This window comes from Pagrus pagrus, assembly GCF_965226575.1.
Source record: "Pagrus pagrus genome assembly, chromosome: 3".
NCBI lineage: Eukaryota > Metazoa > Chordata > Actinopteri > Spariformes > Sparidae > Pagrus > Pagrus pagrus.
The window spans coordinates 10538735-10553857 of NC_140187.1; the positions used below are offsets into that span (position 1 = coordinate 10538735).

General features: G+C 40.8%; 1 protein-coding gene across 4 annotated transcripts in view; it reads right to left on the reverse strand.

Moving 5' to 3' along the window:
• Window positions 1-3904: 3904 nt before the first annotated feature.
• The window catches only part of asic1b (acid-sensing (proton-gated) ion channel 1b), a 162036-nt gene continuing 150817 nt past the window's right edge, over window positions 3905-15123 (reverse strand). For all 4 annotated transcript variants that reach the window (XM_084348702.1, XM_084348701.1, XM_084348699.1 and 1 more), the window contains 7 exons: window positions 13161-13311; window positions 12144-12200; window positions 11483-11636; window positions 8295-8386; window positions 7910-7989; window positions 7229-7330; window positions 3905-6450 (listed from right to left, as the gene is read on the reverse strand). In XM_084348702.1, coding sequence (XP_084204828.1) covers window positions 6355-6450; window positions 7229-7330; window positions 7910-7989; window positions 8295-8386; window positions 11483-11636; window positions 12144-12200; window positions 13161-13311 — 732 coding nt within the window. In that variant the 3' untranslated portion in view covers window positions 3905-6354. The remainder of the gene's footprint in view (window positions 6451-7228; window positions 7331-7909; window positions 7990-8294; window positions 8387-11482; window positions 11637-12143; window positions 12201-13160; window positions 13312-15123) is intronic.

The window sequence follows — 15123 nt, forward strand, 5'->3', positions numbered from 1 at the left end:
TCCAAACTATATTAAAACCAAACCAAACAGCATCTGGAGCTCTCACACAAAGGTGTAGAAGAAATATGTACTGCATACTGGATCAATGTGGGATATAATGAAATAAAAGTGCTTTTGTAAATTAATTTTACCCTGTACAACAATAAATATTCATGGGCACAAAACAGAATAACAAAGAAGGTAAAACATCACAGTAACTTTATTTTATGCAGTCGTGAAAGGTGCTAAACAAAGTCACAACAGAAACACTTTCCTGTGAACATTGTGAGCTTTCATTTTATTTTTGGTTTCGTAACGGCTCTGTGCTTCAAGTCAACTCTCGCTCTGAGTCATCACATAAATCACAGACATTTTATTTTTGGATATCTAATCAAATCAAAACAAAACATTTCTTTCGCCACAATAGGGGTTCATGAATTAGTAAATCAGTTAAAGTCTTGATGATGAGCTGATCTGAGTCCCATCTGCAGCACCTCCATACTGAACAGAAACAGCTTCACATGACCTCCTTTGAATGCATATCATCAGTCTAATGTTTGATCTGGGGAGAGATACATACACGCAGAGGGCTGTTGAACCTCTGAAGGGTTGTTTTTTTGTATAAACAAGTAAACAACGAGCTAAGAGTGGAGCGGCTGGGGTCCTGTAAGTCAGACACAGAATCAAACACTTTCTTGTTTCCAAACTCTGATGCCATTACACTTCCACCCAATTAGTATGGAGCTACAACAGTACAAAACATGGCATCCCATCTGTTTGCATAGCCTGTTTTGTGTTTGATCTGTGCTCGTGTGAGTGCATACGAGGGAGGAGGGGGCATACATTATGTGGCACAATCCTCATTCATGGGAGAAAAAAAGATTGATTTGGTGCATTGTGTTTCAAAATCGCCAGAGAGGATTTTGCATTGTGTGTGTGTGTGTGTGTGTGTACGATGGCAGCTGATGGGGTTTATCCTTGACAGGCCTCCTGACAGCCGGGATATGAAACAAATGAATAAGGGTTTGTACTTTAAACAAATTAAAGGACATATCAGGCGGACCCAAGTCTGGGATCTAATACCGCGTCTTTCAGCGCTGAGAAACTTGACTCTGTTGTAATTATTAATCCTCTTAACGAGCAGAATGTAAAGTGGAGCCCAGAGGAGCTGGGCCTCAGCCTTATCTATGACAAACGGCTGAGCATCCTAATTGCACTGAGAGATCTGACAGGATAAATTTATACCAGAAACGTGACTCATCTGACATGCTGGCAGCAGGGAGAGGACGGAGACAGGCTGCAGTGTCAGCTCAGCTTTGAAAATTCATCTCTGCACAGTATAGATCCAGGAATATAAAGTAACGCACTAAGAAATCAGTGGGTGAAAACTGGGTCAATATATTCATGGGGAGAAAATCACCCACTCAGTGTTCGCGTTATTTATTTATTTTTTGTTACTGAAGTGCTCAGAAAAGCAAATCAAATGGGAACTTTGCTTTTTATAAACAGCTTTGCATCACTACATTGTATGTGCAAATGAACAATGGTAAACTAAAACCGCTCCACTCTTTTGATGGCAAAAATCCGCCAAATGACGCAAAACGAGCCATCTGGCAGATTTCCAGTGCTGTTGTATCGACTACAGATTGTTGGTCCACATTTTCCATGGACACGAAGAGTAAAGTCTGATCGAGAGAGAGAGAGCTTGGATCGAGTGAGGGGCGTCACACCAAAGTCGAGGCAGTGCTGATAAGCCACAAACCAAGATTCTGATACTACACTGCCCACTTCTCGCCTGAAATGCTTTCAGAAACATATTTTAGCATACAGTTATAGCTGCAATAGAGAAATCTCATGAACCTGACTCTTAAATGTGTTTAAAAACATATTTCAGTGTGTGTTTATTGGTTGGTAACATATTTTACCTTAAAACAACAGCTTCAAAATGATGTTGATGGTACAGTGACTTGCATTAGGTTGAATGGTGTCTCTGTCTCAGCCACTCCGCCCCCCCAATCACTTGTTTCTACACTATTACCCCTTTTCCACTTGTCAAACATCCAGCTTAAACCTGCTCTGATCGGGCTTTTGTGTGCAAGGGGAATGTCTAAACTCTGCATTTATCAACATCCGGTGGTGGCGCGTAAATAAAGAAGGAATTTGGGATGCGGTCTATTCAAGGACGTTTTATTACAGGACACAGTGTTGGAGGTGGAGCCCCGCTCGTTCCTGTGAAAGCTGCTCAGTGATGTTTTGAAGCCAAAACACTTCAGATAAAAATCAAAGACCTTTTTTCCGGCAGGAAGTGGGAATGAGGTCAATAGGTGATTTTTTGCGGTAACTTCAGTGAGAGGGTGGGATCCCAGTGGCAACTCACACAAAATGCAATTTTCTACATAATGTTGCTCTAATGTGTGTCACTTAAATGTTGCAAATCATAATTTCTTTATTTGATAAAATACAAAACGTAATTTTGTTGATCTCAAATGATGTGTTAATAATTTAAATCTGCAAAGTAACTAGTAGCTAAAGTCATTGAAATGTGCAGTTACAAGTACAATTTCTTCCTCTCAGATGTAATAAAGTAAAAGTATAAAGTAGTATGAAATGGAAGTACTCAGTTCTTAGATCTCTCTCCCCACAAACCCCTTTTTTTCTTTTCCGTCTCCCTTCTCTCTCTTAATTGTGTTAATACAGGAACCACTGGGGGCACATCTGGAAACAGATCCGGACGCACAAAGAGGCGCTCCCCCATTCAGAGCCTCAATTCCCCCGCTTCCCTTCTCCATTCAACACCAGCCAAACCTTCCACAACCACTCAACCCTCCATCCCCCTCACACTCAATCCAGTTTTACATCATCTTAAATATCCAAGACAATAAACTTCAAAATTCATAACTTCAGTGGTGTGGTCTTGAGTAAATGTACAGCTGTTGGGCTATTTAACCAATGTTACCAACTGTTTCAGTCTGCTTTAATTGACTTTAAACTTACATGTAACTGTTTGTCATTGAGTGTTCTGCAGTTTTGAATGTCATATTTTGAATGCCCGTAAGTTTCTGCAACTAGCAGGACTGTCCTTAAAATACTGGGTCCAAGCAACCATAGTGTCAAACATCATAAAAAAAATACCTCCTACCACTGGGTGATAATCTAGTCAGTGGAAACGACAAAACACTGCACCACATTAAGAACTTGTAAAACAAGAGCGTAATCTCCTTGTTGGTGTGTAGATGATAAGATGCGATAATAGGATTAGGAGGAAATTACCTCTGATATAAAAAGATCTTGAGCGTGAGTGAATGTTCAATGAGCGGCAGAAGGCATGATTATACTGACAGATGTGGGTGAAAACAGCAAGTCTCATAAAAATATAACAACTAATGTAAGAAGTTCCCTGCTCCCCTCTCTCTAAATCATGTCCAGCTGCCTGGTGTGATTATCTGAAGGTGTTAGAGCTATTTAAGGAGGACAGGCAGTTTGGGATGGGCTCCATCATGACTTATTTTGTCCACTCATTGGCTTTGTGTCAACCAACAAGGAGAAAGCAAGGAGGGAGCAGTCATCTCTGATCTTTTTTATCGAGAAGCTGAATGAGGGCAAGTAATGATTTGACCTCAACCGGCAGGGAGGAAGGACATTGCTGCCAAGATTTCTGCTAACGACATGTGAACAATTAAAAGCACAAGTCTGCAGGAAATCCAGAATTTTTGGAGACATTTTGAGGTTGCCTGAACTCCCACTGGAAATCCTGCTGGTATTGCCACCTCCCACACACACCCCACCTGCTTCACTCTGGAGCCTTATCAGGATGCAGAAAGCATCTCCTGCAGGATTCTTGTCACCTCCAGGCAGCTCTCCTGCTTTCTGACCCTCCCCTGCACTGTTCTGTCGCTCAGACAAAGACACAAACGCAAACAGGAAATGAACAGCATCGTCTTTTATTTCTCGATTAATTTGTCTTCTTGGCAGGTACAACAGAAAATAATAAAACCATCAGGGGGCAAAAACCATGTGTCATTCTCGTGTGACATTCAAAACAGGAGAAAATCTTCTTCATCAGATGTTGGATACAGTTTTCCCAAGAGCTTTAACACTTGTATATTAATGCGTGGTAACCAGCTGAGGCTTCTCCTCTGAATAATAAAAAATGAATGCACGCTCACACTTGATGAACAATGTTAATGTTTTAGCTTCCCACTAAAAGTTTTTTCTGAAAAAATGATAAGGCAAAAGTAAACTTCTCGACCTTGAGTAACCCTTGACGTCTGGTGGCAGGGGACTGATTTCAAGGCAGACCATGTTTAAGGGCACACAGCTGGGCGCCAATACTCCCAGAGTCATGTATTACTAAGCCGTTTTTCTAATATAAGTGTGGCAGTTGGCAGCACCAGATGTACAGTGTAACACGAGAGACACCGTCCGTAATGTGCTCCTGCTGGCTGACCTACAATCTTGATAAAACTTGTATTGGCTGAGCAGGAAATTTTCTCATCCATCCTTTTGTCGTACAGCAGCTCGAACTGTAATTACACGGAGCTCCAAATGCACCGATGTTGCTGCTTGCAGCTGTTTCAAAGTGCAGCACAAATGCATGGCTGAAGCAGATAAGTAATATCTATTTTAATACCAGGCTCCTGCCCCCAAAGCCTCTGCGTAATGCTGATTTAATTCCGAGAAAATGTTGCATGAGGCAGAAACACAAGATAACATGTTGATTAGAGAGAAACGAGATAGCGAAACGCCTTAGATGGGAGTGCAGAGTGCTTAATCAGATTTTCTGAGAGCAACTCGTGATTAAAAAATGAACATTTGCACAGTGTCTGGAGTTTGAAAATACTTTGCTTTGCCTCTGGAAACCAAAACAGGAAAATAAAGGCTTTCTAATAGGAGATCCATCAGTAAGAATAAAACCTCAGAAGAATAACAATTTTCCAAATGATATTTACATTTTATTTATGCTTTGATAACTAAATAGACCAGCCTATTACCTGGAAGATGGAGACAGGGTTCTTAGGCAATATCGAGTTTGTTTTATATGAAAGAAAAAAGAAAAAAACAACTTAAAAACATTCGGATCAACACGATATTAATAATATGACAATATATCAAGAAGAATAGTACGTTGTCTTTTACATCACCTCTACATACTGGCGTTATTGTGCTTTGATAAGACTTTTGCAACTAGAACACAGATACAGAAAGAATTAACAGCCCCACAAAACTCGAAGGATTTCAGCAATTGACTCTCCTGGAAAAAAAAAAAGGAAGAAAAATTCACCTCAGCACCTCAGAGAGAGTCGAGATAAGAGGAAATTAAGTTGAATGAAGACTCCTCGACTCGTCGGGCGCAGGTATAATAAAAAATTAAAGAAAAAAAATGAGAATTGTAATTAAGTGCAGCTCATTCATTTGCATCAACAAACACACTGTACCTTCTCGGGCACTGATGACACACACACACACACACACACACACTGCATAGCTACACACATAAACACAAACATATGGGATGTATCATCTTCCTTTTCCTGTATATCATTGAGGCAAACTTGGTAATTATAATATTTATATACTATTATATGTATATAAAAAAAAAGAAAAATCAAAATGATAAATGAAATGAAAAACATGCACTGGACGGTTACGAGCATGCATTTACATGATGAGACCTGAAATCATCACCAGTACATTTCAGATGGTAGATGATGCACCTCTACCACGACCACCGCCACCACGGCTCCCCGAAGGCTTCCTACACTCACCGCGAACATCGATACATTCTCGAAACAAACGACACAAGAGTCCAGCTGTTGTTTTATGGAGCGCCGCAACAGTTACAGATGTTGCTACATGTACAGTGGAGTAAAGCAGTATGAATATTTGTCCCACTCGTTTGAAACCAGCGTGTGTTGCTGTGTTATATAAAGGCATGGGGGCTCTTTTTCTGATCTGCTGTCTATGATGTGATAACTGTACATTTTCCCTTGTTTGTTTGTTTTTTTTCATTTTTTTTTCATGTCTTTTGAAAGAAAGGTCCGTGTTGGCAAGGTTTCTCCGTGAGCATCCTTTCGTTTGCGGCAGTATTCCAGTGGAAAACACAGAAATAGAAGAGTTTTGTAGAGTGCTGCATGAAATGTTCTCCGGAAAAATTAACAGATTTTTTTTTTAATATTTGGGATTTTCCTCTCCACTTTGCCTCAGTTTTCACCGCGTTTGTCGTGTTTGATTTGTCTGCTTTGCTCCGTTTCTATGTAAAAAGTGCCTCTGTTAAGACTTCGTATCAGTTCCTCACACTCCCCGCGTTGGATAGTTCTTGTTGTGTGGTTGGCTTTGGTTGCATAACGCACGCTTTGATGCTCCACCCGGGTCTGCTCAGCAAGTGAAGTCTTCAAAGTTGGCCTGGCCCGGGTGATGAGGTAGCATGTTGCCAGGATATGTTGATGGTGTACGCAGGTTCTCACAAGGAGCCTGAGCGAGAGATAAAGATAAAGTAGAGAGGAGGATAAAGACAGAAGTGAGGAATGATCAGCAGGAGAGGAAGCATTGAGACCGATAGGAAAGCAAACGCACACGGGGGGAGTCATCACAACCGGAATAAAACAGAAAATAAAACCCATTTGAGACGACCCTGAAAATCATAAATACGCTCTCAGAAAAACATGACATGATCAACAAGCTGGGGCAGGAGGCGAGAGGAAATAGCTTATGAGAAATACTCAGGAAGAAATATGATGAAAATAATGAAGGTGGATGGAAAGACTACCAAATATGTCAGGAGAGCAGATCAGAGGAGTGGGTCTTTTCCTTTTTTTCCCCTCTTGCTGGCTGCAGACTTACAATTAAAGTGAACTGGCTTCATTTACACTTGGAGATAAGTGAGCTGTCACACCTTCCAAAGCTCTAATTCCGGCCTGTCCCTTCTGGTCCTGTCCCCCAGCTTTTGATTAAATTGAAGCCACTTTCCGCTCTCCTACTTCTCCCTCTCAATTTTCTCTCCCTCTCATCCCAATCACTTTCTCTCTCTGTCTCTCTCTCTCTCTCTCTCGCTCCCTTTCGTGTCTCTCAAGTCCTTCCCTCCATCCTTATCTCTTCACTCTCTTGTTTACTCTTCCCCGCCACCGACGTTTCGTCCGGCTTCACTCTGGCTGCAGTTGAGACAGTGAAGACAAAGAAGAGAGTGTGTGCCCCCCCGTGTCAAAGCAATGCGGTCTGACAAGATGAAAGTACTTAGAAGCAGCCTACTGACATGGCGTTTCACATCATCCAGGCTCAGCACAGCTCCCCGGTCGTTGTTGTTGCGGCCTTTGTGTTTCTTCTTCACGCATCTGCAGAGCTTGTACTTGATCACCTGAAAAACAGGCGAGGACATCCATTAATTACTTTTTGGGGTCAAAACACAATATTAATTGCTTTTGCTTTTGACTTTAAAGAACTAGGAAAACTTAAAATTCAAATTATTTCGATTTTATGTATCTATACATGTGCTACCCCATCGATCTTCTACATGTGCACACACGCACATTTAAAATCAAGGACTGACACACACAAAAAGTCTCTCCGCATTGCTGGTGGAAAGGAAGGGACAAAAGAAGCGTGCAACATAGAGTTACTCTAATGAGAGCGGACAGAGACATCCTGACTAATCTAAAATATAATACATCCAAAATGTTAATGTATTCGGTGTTGCTGCTGCTGAGATACGTGTGTATGTGTGTGTGTGTGTCGCGCAGAGACAAAGCTGCAGGGTTGTGAGGGACACAGAGCGTTCGTCACGCTCGCAGAAACAAGTCCTTGTGCAAATGGTAACATTGTGTGAGCATTGTGTGAAAATCCTCCCTTTTGTGATCAAGAAATTCAAGAATACATTGCGCTGGGTGTTTTATGTAAGTGAGATGACGGGAGACGTTTAAAAAAAGACGTGTTTTACCTCATACAGATAGTCAAAGAGTTCGAGAATAGTGAGGATGCTGGCTCCGATGAAGAGACCCATCTGACCTCCAATATCACCTGGAAAGATAAGTAAAAGGGACGACACATGACACATAGATGAGCTTTGAAACATCATTTTTTTAATATGTATTACTGAAAGGTGAGATGTAACAGGAAACAAAGATGTTTGCAAAAAAAAAAAAAAAAGGACAGTTGAAAGGTCTGATAGATTAGAGAGACAGTTTTATGTCCACTGGGACCTGAGCACTTATTATAAAAATGCAAGCACTTGCGTTACTGTCACTTTTGATAAAAAGCATCTGTCATGTTGCATTCTGCATATTATCTATTCCCCAGAAAACACTTGACAGCCATTTCCTTACCCAGAAGGCCTGCCAATTCGTAGGCTTTCTTTTGCTCAATGGTTTCATAGTTCAGCGCCTCAAAGTAGATATCCAGAACCAGAATGTTATCACTGCAAACAGAGAGAGAGAGAGAAGCATGAAGTCTTAAGTCACATATCCAAATGTCTCAGTTTATATTTTCTATACTCTTTTTTTTAAAATTTTTATCAGTTTCCTCAGGCGGAGAAGATGACTGGTGAGGCTGCCACTTCCTGCAGATAACGGAGCACATGTGTCAAGTTGAGCAAATAACCTGCCATCACTAACTAATTTCCCCTCTCGGTGGCTGTGGTCATTGAGGAAAACAAGGGAAGTGATGACAGCTGTTTGATTTCATACTGTGTTAATGTCTTAAAGTCTTTACTTCAGCAGAAAGAAGAAAGAATGGGGATTAGTTCAAAGGCCCAGGGCAAGGCAGACTATTATTTTGATTCCTGAATATCCTCTCTGTGGGACGTATCAGACTTCACACCCCACTGGAGTTGAGATCAAAACCATAATTCGACTTTGTAGCTCTTGTTTTGTTTTATTTTTATTGGACTCAACTGTTTTATTTCTCAAATTTCAGTGGAGACAAGTGATTACAGTATATGTCAGTCTTAAGAGGAACTCTGGTAAAGCCGAGGGCTGAGTGGAAAAAAAGGCAAATTGCATCTGATAATGTCGAGATGGAGATGTATTAATACAAAATGATCACACAGCATCTGCTCGTTTCACGCTGAATCATGTGGCGGATATAGTTCCAGCTCCTGCAGTTTGACTGCAACAACTTTATTAAAAGCACATAAAAACACCATGAAGGACAATAATCATGAACTTGATTCATCATGAACTGGTGAGGTAATCTCCGGTTCGTGGTTTCAAACCCTTTTTTACACCCACACCCCTGTTAGATGAGCTCAATCAGACCTCTTTCACGGCGGGCATTTTGTCTTATCACAGCAGGCGTCTACATTATGTTTAGCCAACTATTTGAAGCTTTTATCCATTACTTTACACTCATTTTTTGAAAAATTAGTTTTGGCTATTAGCAAAATTATCAAATTATATCTACTGTATATCAATTAGCTACTTTTAGCTAACTATCTGAAATCCTTATCCATTAGAGATCGGGGCAATTGTAACATTTTGAAGCAGAAGCGATGCGGAGCCATGAAATTCATAATACAGATGGTCTTTGATGATCCCTCTCTGTCTGCCAAAGGACAAACTGATGTCTCTCTGCCAAAACTCCTTTTTGAGAAATACTATTTTTTTTCCCGTCCTTAGCGTTTTACTCATACGCTCTTAACCTTCAGTGTCTTCTGAATTGAAATCTGTCTAGTTCTGATGGCCATCCTGTTGTCTAACATTTTATATCTTTGTCAAATGTTCAGTTTGAATCCCTATGATCCCTCCCTCCCTGCCAGTAGACAAACTGATGTTTCACAAAGTTTTTCCACTAAGACTATAAACTGGAACTAATTATTAAATGGATATTAAATGGTTTTACTATATTTATATTCCTGGAAGTGTATTATGGTCCTTGGTATTTATATGTAGGTGTTACACTTGTCGTTACAATCGCCCCTGCATGTGGGGGCAGATGTAATTTGTGAATGTGACCTTGATGACTGTTAACAAGTAGAACACAGGCAGGGGTTTCCTACATAATGGTATCCAAACAGTTTTTGAGTAACAACATCAAAACCAAAAATTCTTATAATTGACCCCTGTCTACCCTACTCTCACTATTTGAGTTTATCCATTACTTTTAGCAAAATATTTCTACTCTTTATCCAGTTTCCATTACTTTTAGCTAACTATTTTAACTGTTTATCCATTACTTTTTTATCTATCATTTACATTTTGTTTATCCATCACGTTTAGCTGACTATTTGAACTGTTTTTTTGATTATGTTTAGCTCGGTAACTGTTTCAACCATTCATCCCTTAGCTTAAGCTAACTGCTACGACGTCTCTGCTTGCTTGCTAACTAGTTTTCATGCACAGCGTGTTACAGCTAACTCAATATGTGGATATATTTTTAAATCAAAGTTGCAGTTTCTATTTCATTACTTCTTCAAAATCAGTTTAGCTTCTCTACAATCTTTCCACGTTCCCCCTTGCAGCTGCAGAGTTAGATTACCCCCCTTGGGTGTGATACTGGTGCCCTTGGCTGGGAATCACTGATCTAGGTGGTTTTTTATCTTGTTATTACTGACATTCCTGGGTGTCTTCTCTTGATTTGCTGGCCCACCTATGTGAGGTGTCAGCCTGTAGCTTGAATTACGCTTCCTCACTGTCAGGTGTTCTCATTTTTTGTGAGTAACCCGCAATACATCTGATCAGAGTTGCTGTCAAACAGCCGATGTCTCTCTCTCTCTCTCTCTCTCTCTGTGTGTCTGTGTGTCAGGTTTCCGGTAGAAAGACTGTGACAGACTTCAGTTTCACACCAGTAAACCCTGTGCATCCCAGATACCAGAACCCTCCAAGCTACTGTTCATCAGACTGATGGGAAATATGGCCAGTCGAAAAAATGAAGCGGATGGGCTCACATCTATCCACAGGGAATTAAAAAATCATTTCTGAAGGGAGAAGTGAAAGGTTTTTGCAGCACTCTGACTACATATGGTGTAATTATCTTGTCCTCAACAGCTCCGCCGGGAATGATAGATAAAAGATTCAACTATTATTGCACCCTCTCCTTATTTCCTTGAACTACTTTTGATCTTTTCAGTCATTTTGGCAAAGAAACACTGGATATTGGCTCATTAATCAAGTTAAGCTTTGACTGGAATCTCTTTTTTCTATTTCTCCACCTCAATAAAAAAAAACAGATGAACTTGTTACAGCAGTTATTGTGCAGCCTTGTATCAGTTTCAGTTTCAATTTCTATCATTCCTTGTGGTGCTTTTAGGGTTTTTATTGTGTGGGTGTAAACGGTTTGATCCACTTAAAACAATGGTAAACAAATACCTTTGGGTTTAGTGGCTCACATGAAGACCACAGAGGTTTGTCACCACTGATAATGTTCAAAGCAGAGTATTTTTTCTAAAAGCACAAGCTGTAGTACAAGACTGGTTACACTGAACAGCACCAAGATGTGTCAAACTGAATAAAAAGTAAAGCAGTGCTAAAAATCCATACTCATCCTTGAATAAATAAGACATAAGAATGTGACTTACGCTATGTACTGCTCTGTCTTGTTGAATTTCTTGGCAAGGTACTTGGCTGATGCTTTGCTGGGTATTTTGACAAAGGACATCTCTTTACCGTAGCGTGTCATGTTGCACGGCGTCTCGCACACACAGTAGTCATTGTCCCTCTCGACAAGAAAGTCTAAGAAATACAGTAGACAGACAGGCGAAGAGAGGGAAGATGGAGAGATTGGAAGAGAGAAAACACAGGGACAGATAGATTTATTGTCACCCCAGGATGACAAACAAAATGCCAGCAGAGTGAAAGAAAACGTCAAAGAAAAACTCCCCTGAGACCCTTATAAAGAAACACAAAAGATATGAGACACACGGCGACAGAGTCAGACAGACAGCAGCAGCAGCAGCCAGAGGCCAACACGTGAGTCTGTGTCACGAAAGAGAGATTGCGAGTCAATAAGAAAACAAGCTACAGACATGAAAGGTATCAGTTGATGGAGGGACAGGGGAGTGTGAAAAGGAGAGCCTTGGTGCCAGGCTGGAGCTTTACCGTTTGAGAAAAGCTACCATCAAGCTGAAGGAAAACTATTATCCCTTATCAGCCGGGATCAGCGGCTCCGAACAGTGGGATATACACATTGGACAGTGTATACGCACACACGCACACAGACATGCTGGGTAATCTCCTTACCCAAGGCAGGATCCGCACACTCCTTGTACTGCTCCGGGGTGCAGTATGGGGCATCTCCTAAGGACAGGCAGAGGAAACACAATGTTCTCAGGCTGAACAAAAAAACAAGACAAGGGTTTCAAAGAAGCACAAAGGAAGACGGGATCTGCGCTTATGATTAATTTGTCCTACACTGTCATTACTGTCCTGGAATTTGATCTCATCTCGTAATTGATTTCATTAACTTATGCACTTCTGCTGCATCTCCTCACCACTTTCAGTCTCTGTCACCCGTGTCTCCACCACCCTCTCCACCTCCATCTTTCTCTGCCTGGCAGTCAAACCACCCCTCTCCCTCTTTTGGGATGACACAGGATAAAAGACATGTCCTCAATGGGGGAGGAAATTATTTCCCAGCTGCTATTATTCACAGTATTTTTGTTCATACGCTTTAAAAAAAATCTCTCTAATGACAGGGAGATAGCAGAGATAAATGGCAGCAGAGCACAATCCACAGGGTAGAGGATTTAAACTGGGGAGTTCTCGGTAGACTCACATTAATCATCTGCACAATCATGTATAAAATAGCTGCTAATCGTGAACATCACACAGACAGATTGGCTGGCTTTTAATATGCAAACACAGAGCTGAAAGTGACCCTGACTGAAGAGAGAGACATTAACAATTATTGGACAGGTGAGTGCAGGTTAACGGAGGCCAAATCCAAATGTTTCCTCTTTGCCAAACTCCTTTTCAATTTGCCATCTGAGGTGTCACACAGTGATTAAATGTAGGAGGTAGACAGCATGTGCCAGCTGTAATCACTGCACAAACACAAAGTGAAAATAGTTGAGTTTTCCGATTCACTGGAGTGTGTAAGTATCTGATTTGCTGCCGTCGCCGGCAAAAGCAGTTTGTTTCTTCAAGATTGTTCCTGTCACTATAATTCCGAATGAAAGCACTTCCAACCACAACAGACTCTGTAACATCTACATCTTTAAATGAAGATATAAGGTGTTAGTATCTTCTGGTTCCTACCCGGCATGTGGACCATCCTGCAGTTGCAGTTCTCCACCAGGTATCGCGTCTCACAGTCGATCCGGCAGGCCGTGATGCTGTAAGTGCTGAAGAAGTCTGAGTCCATCGGCGTGGCCTTGCAGTCCCCCCACGGTGGAGGCAGGTACGTCAGCTGAGAGAGAAGGGAAACAGCAGTGCAGAAACACTTCAGCTTCAGAGCATACTGTCTGCTGAACATCCCCTCCTGCACCCTGTTAATGCAGTCATTTGACCTTGTACTTTCTGTCAATATGGTGATAAACTTGTTACTCTCGCTATATGAGACGCCATCGCACATTTATCGAATTTGGCATGGGAAATGAATCTCGTTCTTTACTCCATGGTGGATACATGTGCATAGTGGTGCTTACTGTGGGAGCTTCTCTCCTACGCTTCTCCTATTCCTATTCTCCCTCTGTGCTTTCATTGTACTGCCCACTCTACATGCAGGAACTGAATAGTATCAGCTGGGTATAACAGCTGTGATGCTGTAAGTTACTCTTAAACAGCTTTGCTGCAGGACAAAGTGTGGTGCCATGCTTTGATCCAAAAATGTACATTATCTATCACTCTTGTACAACCTGTGCTGTAAAAAATCCACTTTCTGTCGGCGTATAGACAACTCTGGAGCCACAAGGTCAACACGGAGAGACTCAGAAGTATCTGCAGTGATTATTTTCCATCAGTTTTTCCTCTGCGATTGTTTTGTTGCAATTGTGGCAGGGGGTGCATTTTGGTGTTTGTTCCATCCCTGTCGGCCTCAGTTTTGGTTCTAGTGCTTCAAGTGCCTGCAGCACTACTGTTCACAAGTAATTTGATCATGATTAAAGAGCTAATTATATGCACTGTGGCTCATATTTGTGTTTTTTGTTTTGTTTTGTGATCTAGATTATAATAATGAATTGTGGTGGTAATGTTCTTATTGTGTTGCCCACCACTCCTGAATGAATGCAGAGGAAACACTATTCATGATTTGTGAATAACATTTGAAAGAAAACATTTTGAAAGACATGTTTTCAAGGCTTCAAATGACGTATTCTGGTTTCTTATTTTGTAAAACCAACAGTCCAAAACACACAGAGGTATTCAGTTAACAAAAAAATCATTTAATTACCTCCGCCAAGAAGGTTATGTTTTCATAATCGTCATAAACTTTCTTTAACATTGCGTGATCAGGTGTTTTTTGACATTTTTTATGAATTTCTCTGGCAATATGTTTGGATTTTGATGAAATCATCTGGCATATGTAGGTGGCTGAATCTACGAGTGAGTACAGTTTGATGCAGATGCTACATCTGGTGAGCTTTATTTAGGTTTAAGCAGTCAGGGGTGGTTTAAACTTTAAAGGGGACTTTCGAGTTTGATATTGCATTAGGCTTGGTTGAATTAAAGGGGACTGTCAGGGCTTTGAGGAGGTAAGCGCTCCACTGAGAGTTGTTCTAGTTGATGAATTGTTTGAGCTTTACATGTACGAAAGAAACCTATGAATCTTGAAGCTTGCGCAGATTTTACATACATACTTTACATACCATTTTTTGAAAGTTTTAGTGTGACACATATAAAGGTCTATTTAAGCAGGATATAAGCTGAAAATCAATTAATCATCTAAACAAATACTAAAAGAAGTCGAGGCCAGAAAAACAGCAAAAATTCCCAAAGCAACCTGAAAAGTAAGATGAGATAATCATGAGCAAATTGACCACTGAAGAAATCACAACTCCCGGCCACCACTGACTAAATAATTAATACAACAACTGGGTTATATACAGTGAAACTGATGTAAATAAGAACGCCTCCCACTCAGCTCCACTGAATCATGTTTATACTTGAGGTTGCATCATACTGTTGATGTAGAAAAAGTAAATTAAAAGCACTCCAGCAGAGTGCATTTTTTTTTTTTTTTACAATTTGTGTTTCATAGTAAAATATGAACAGTATCCATTTA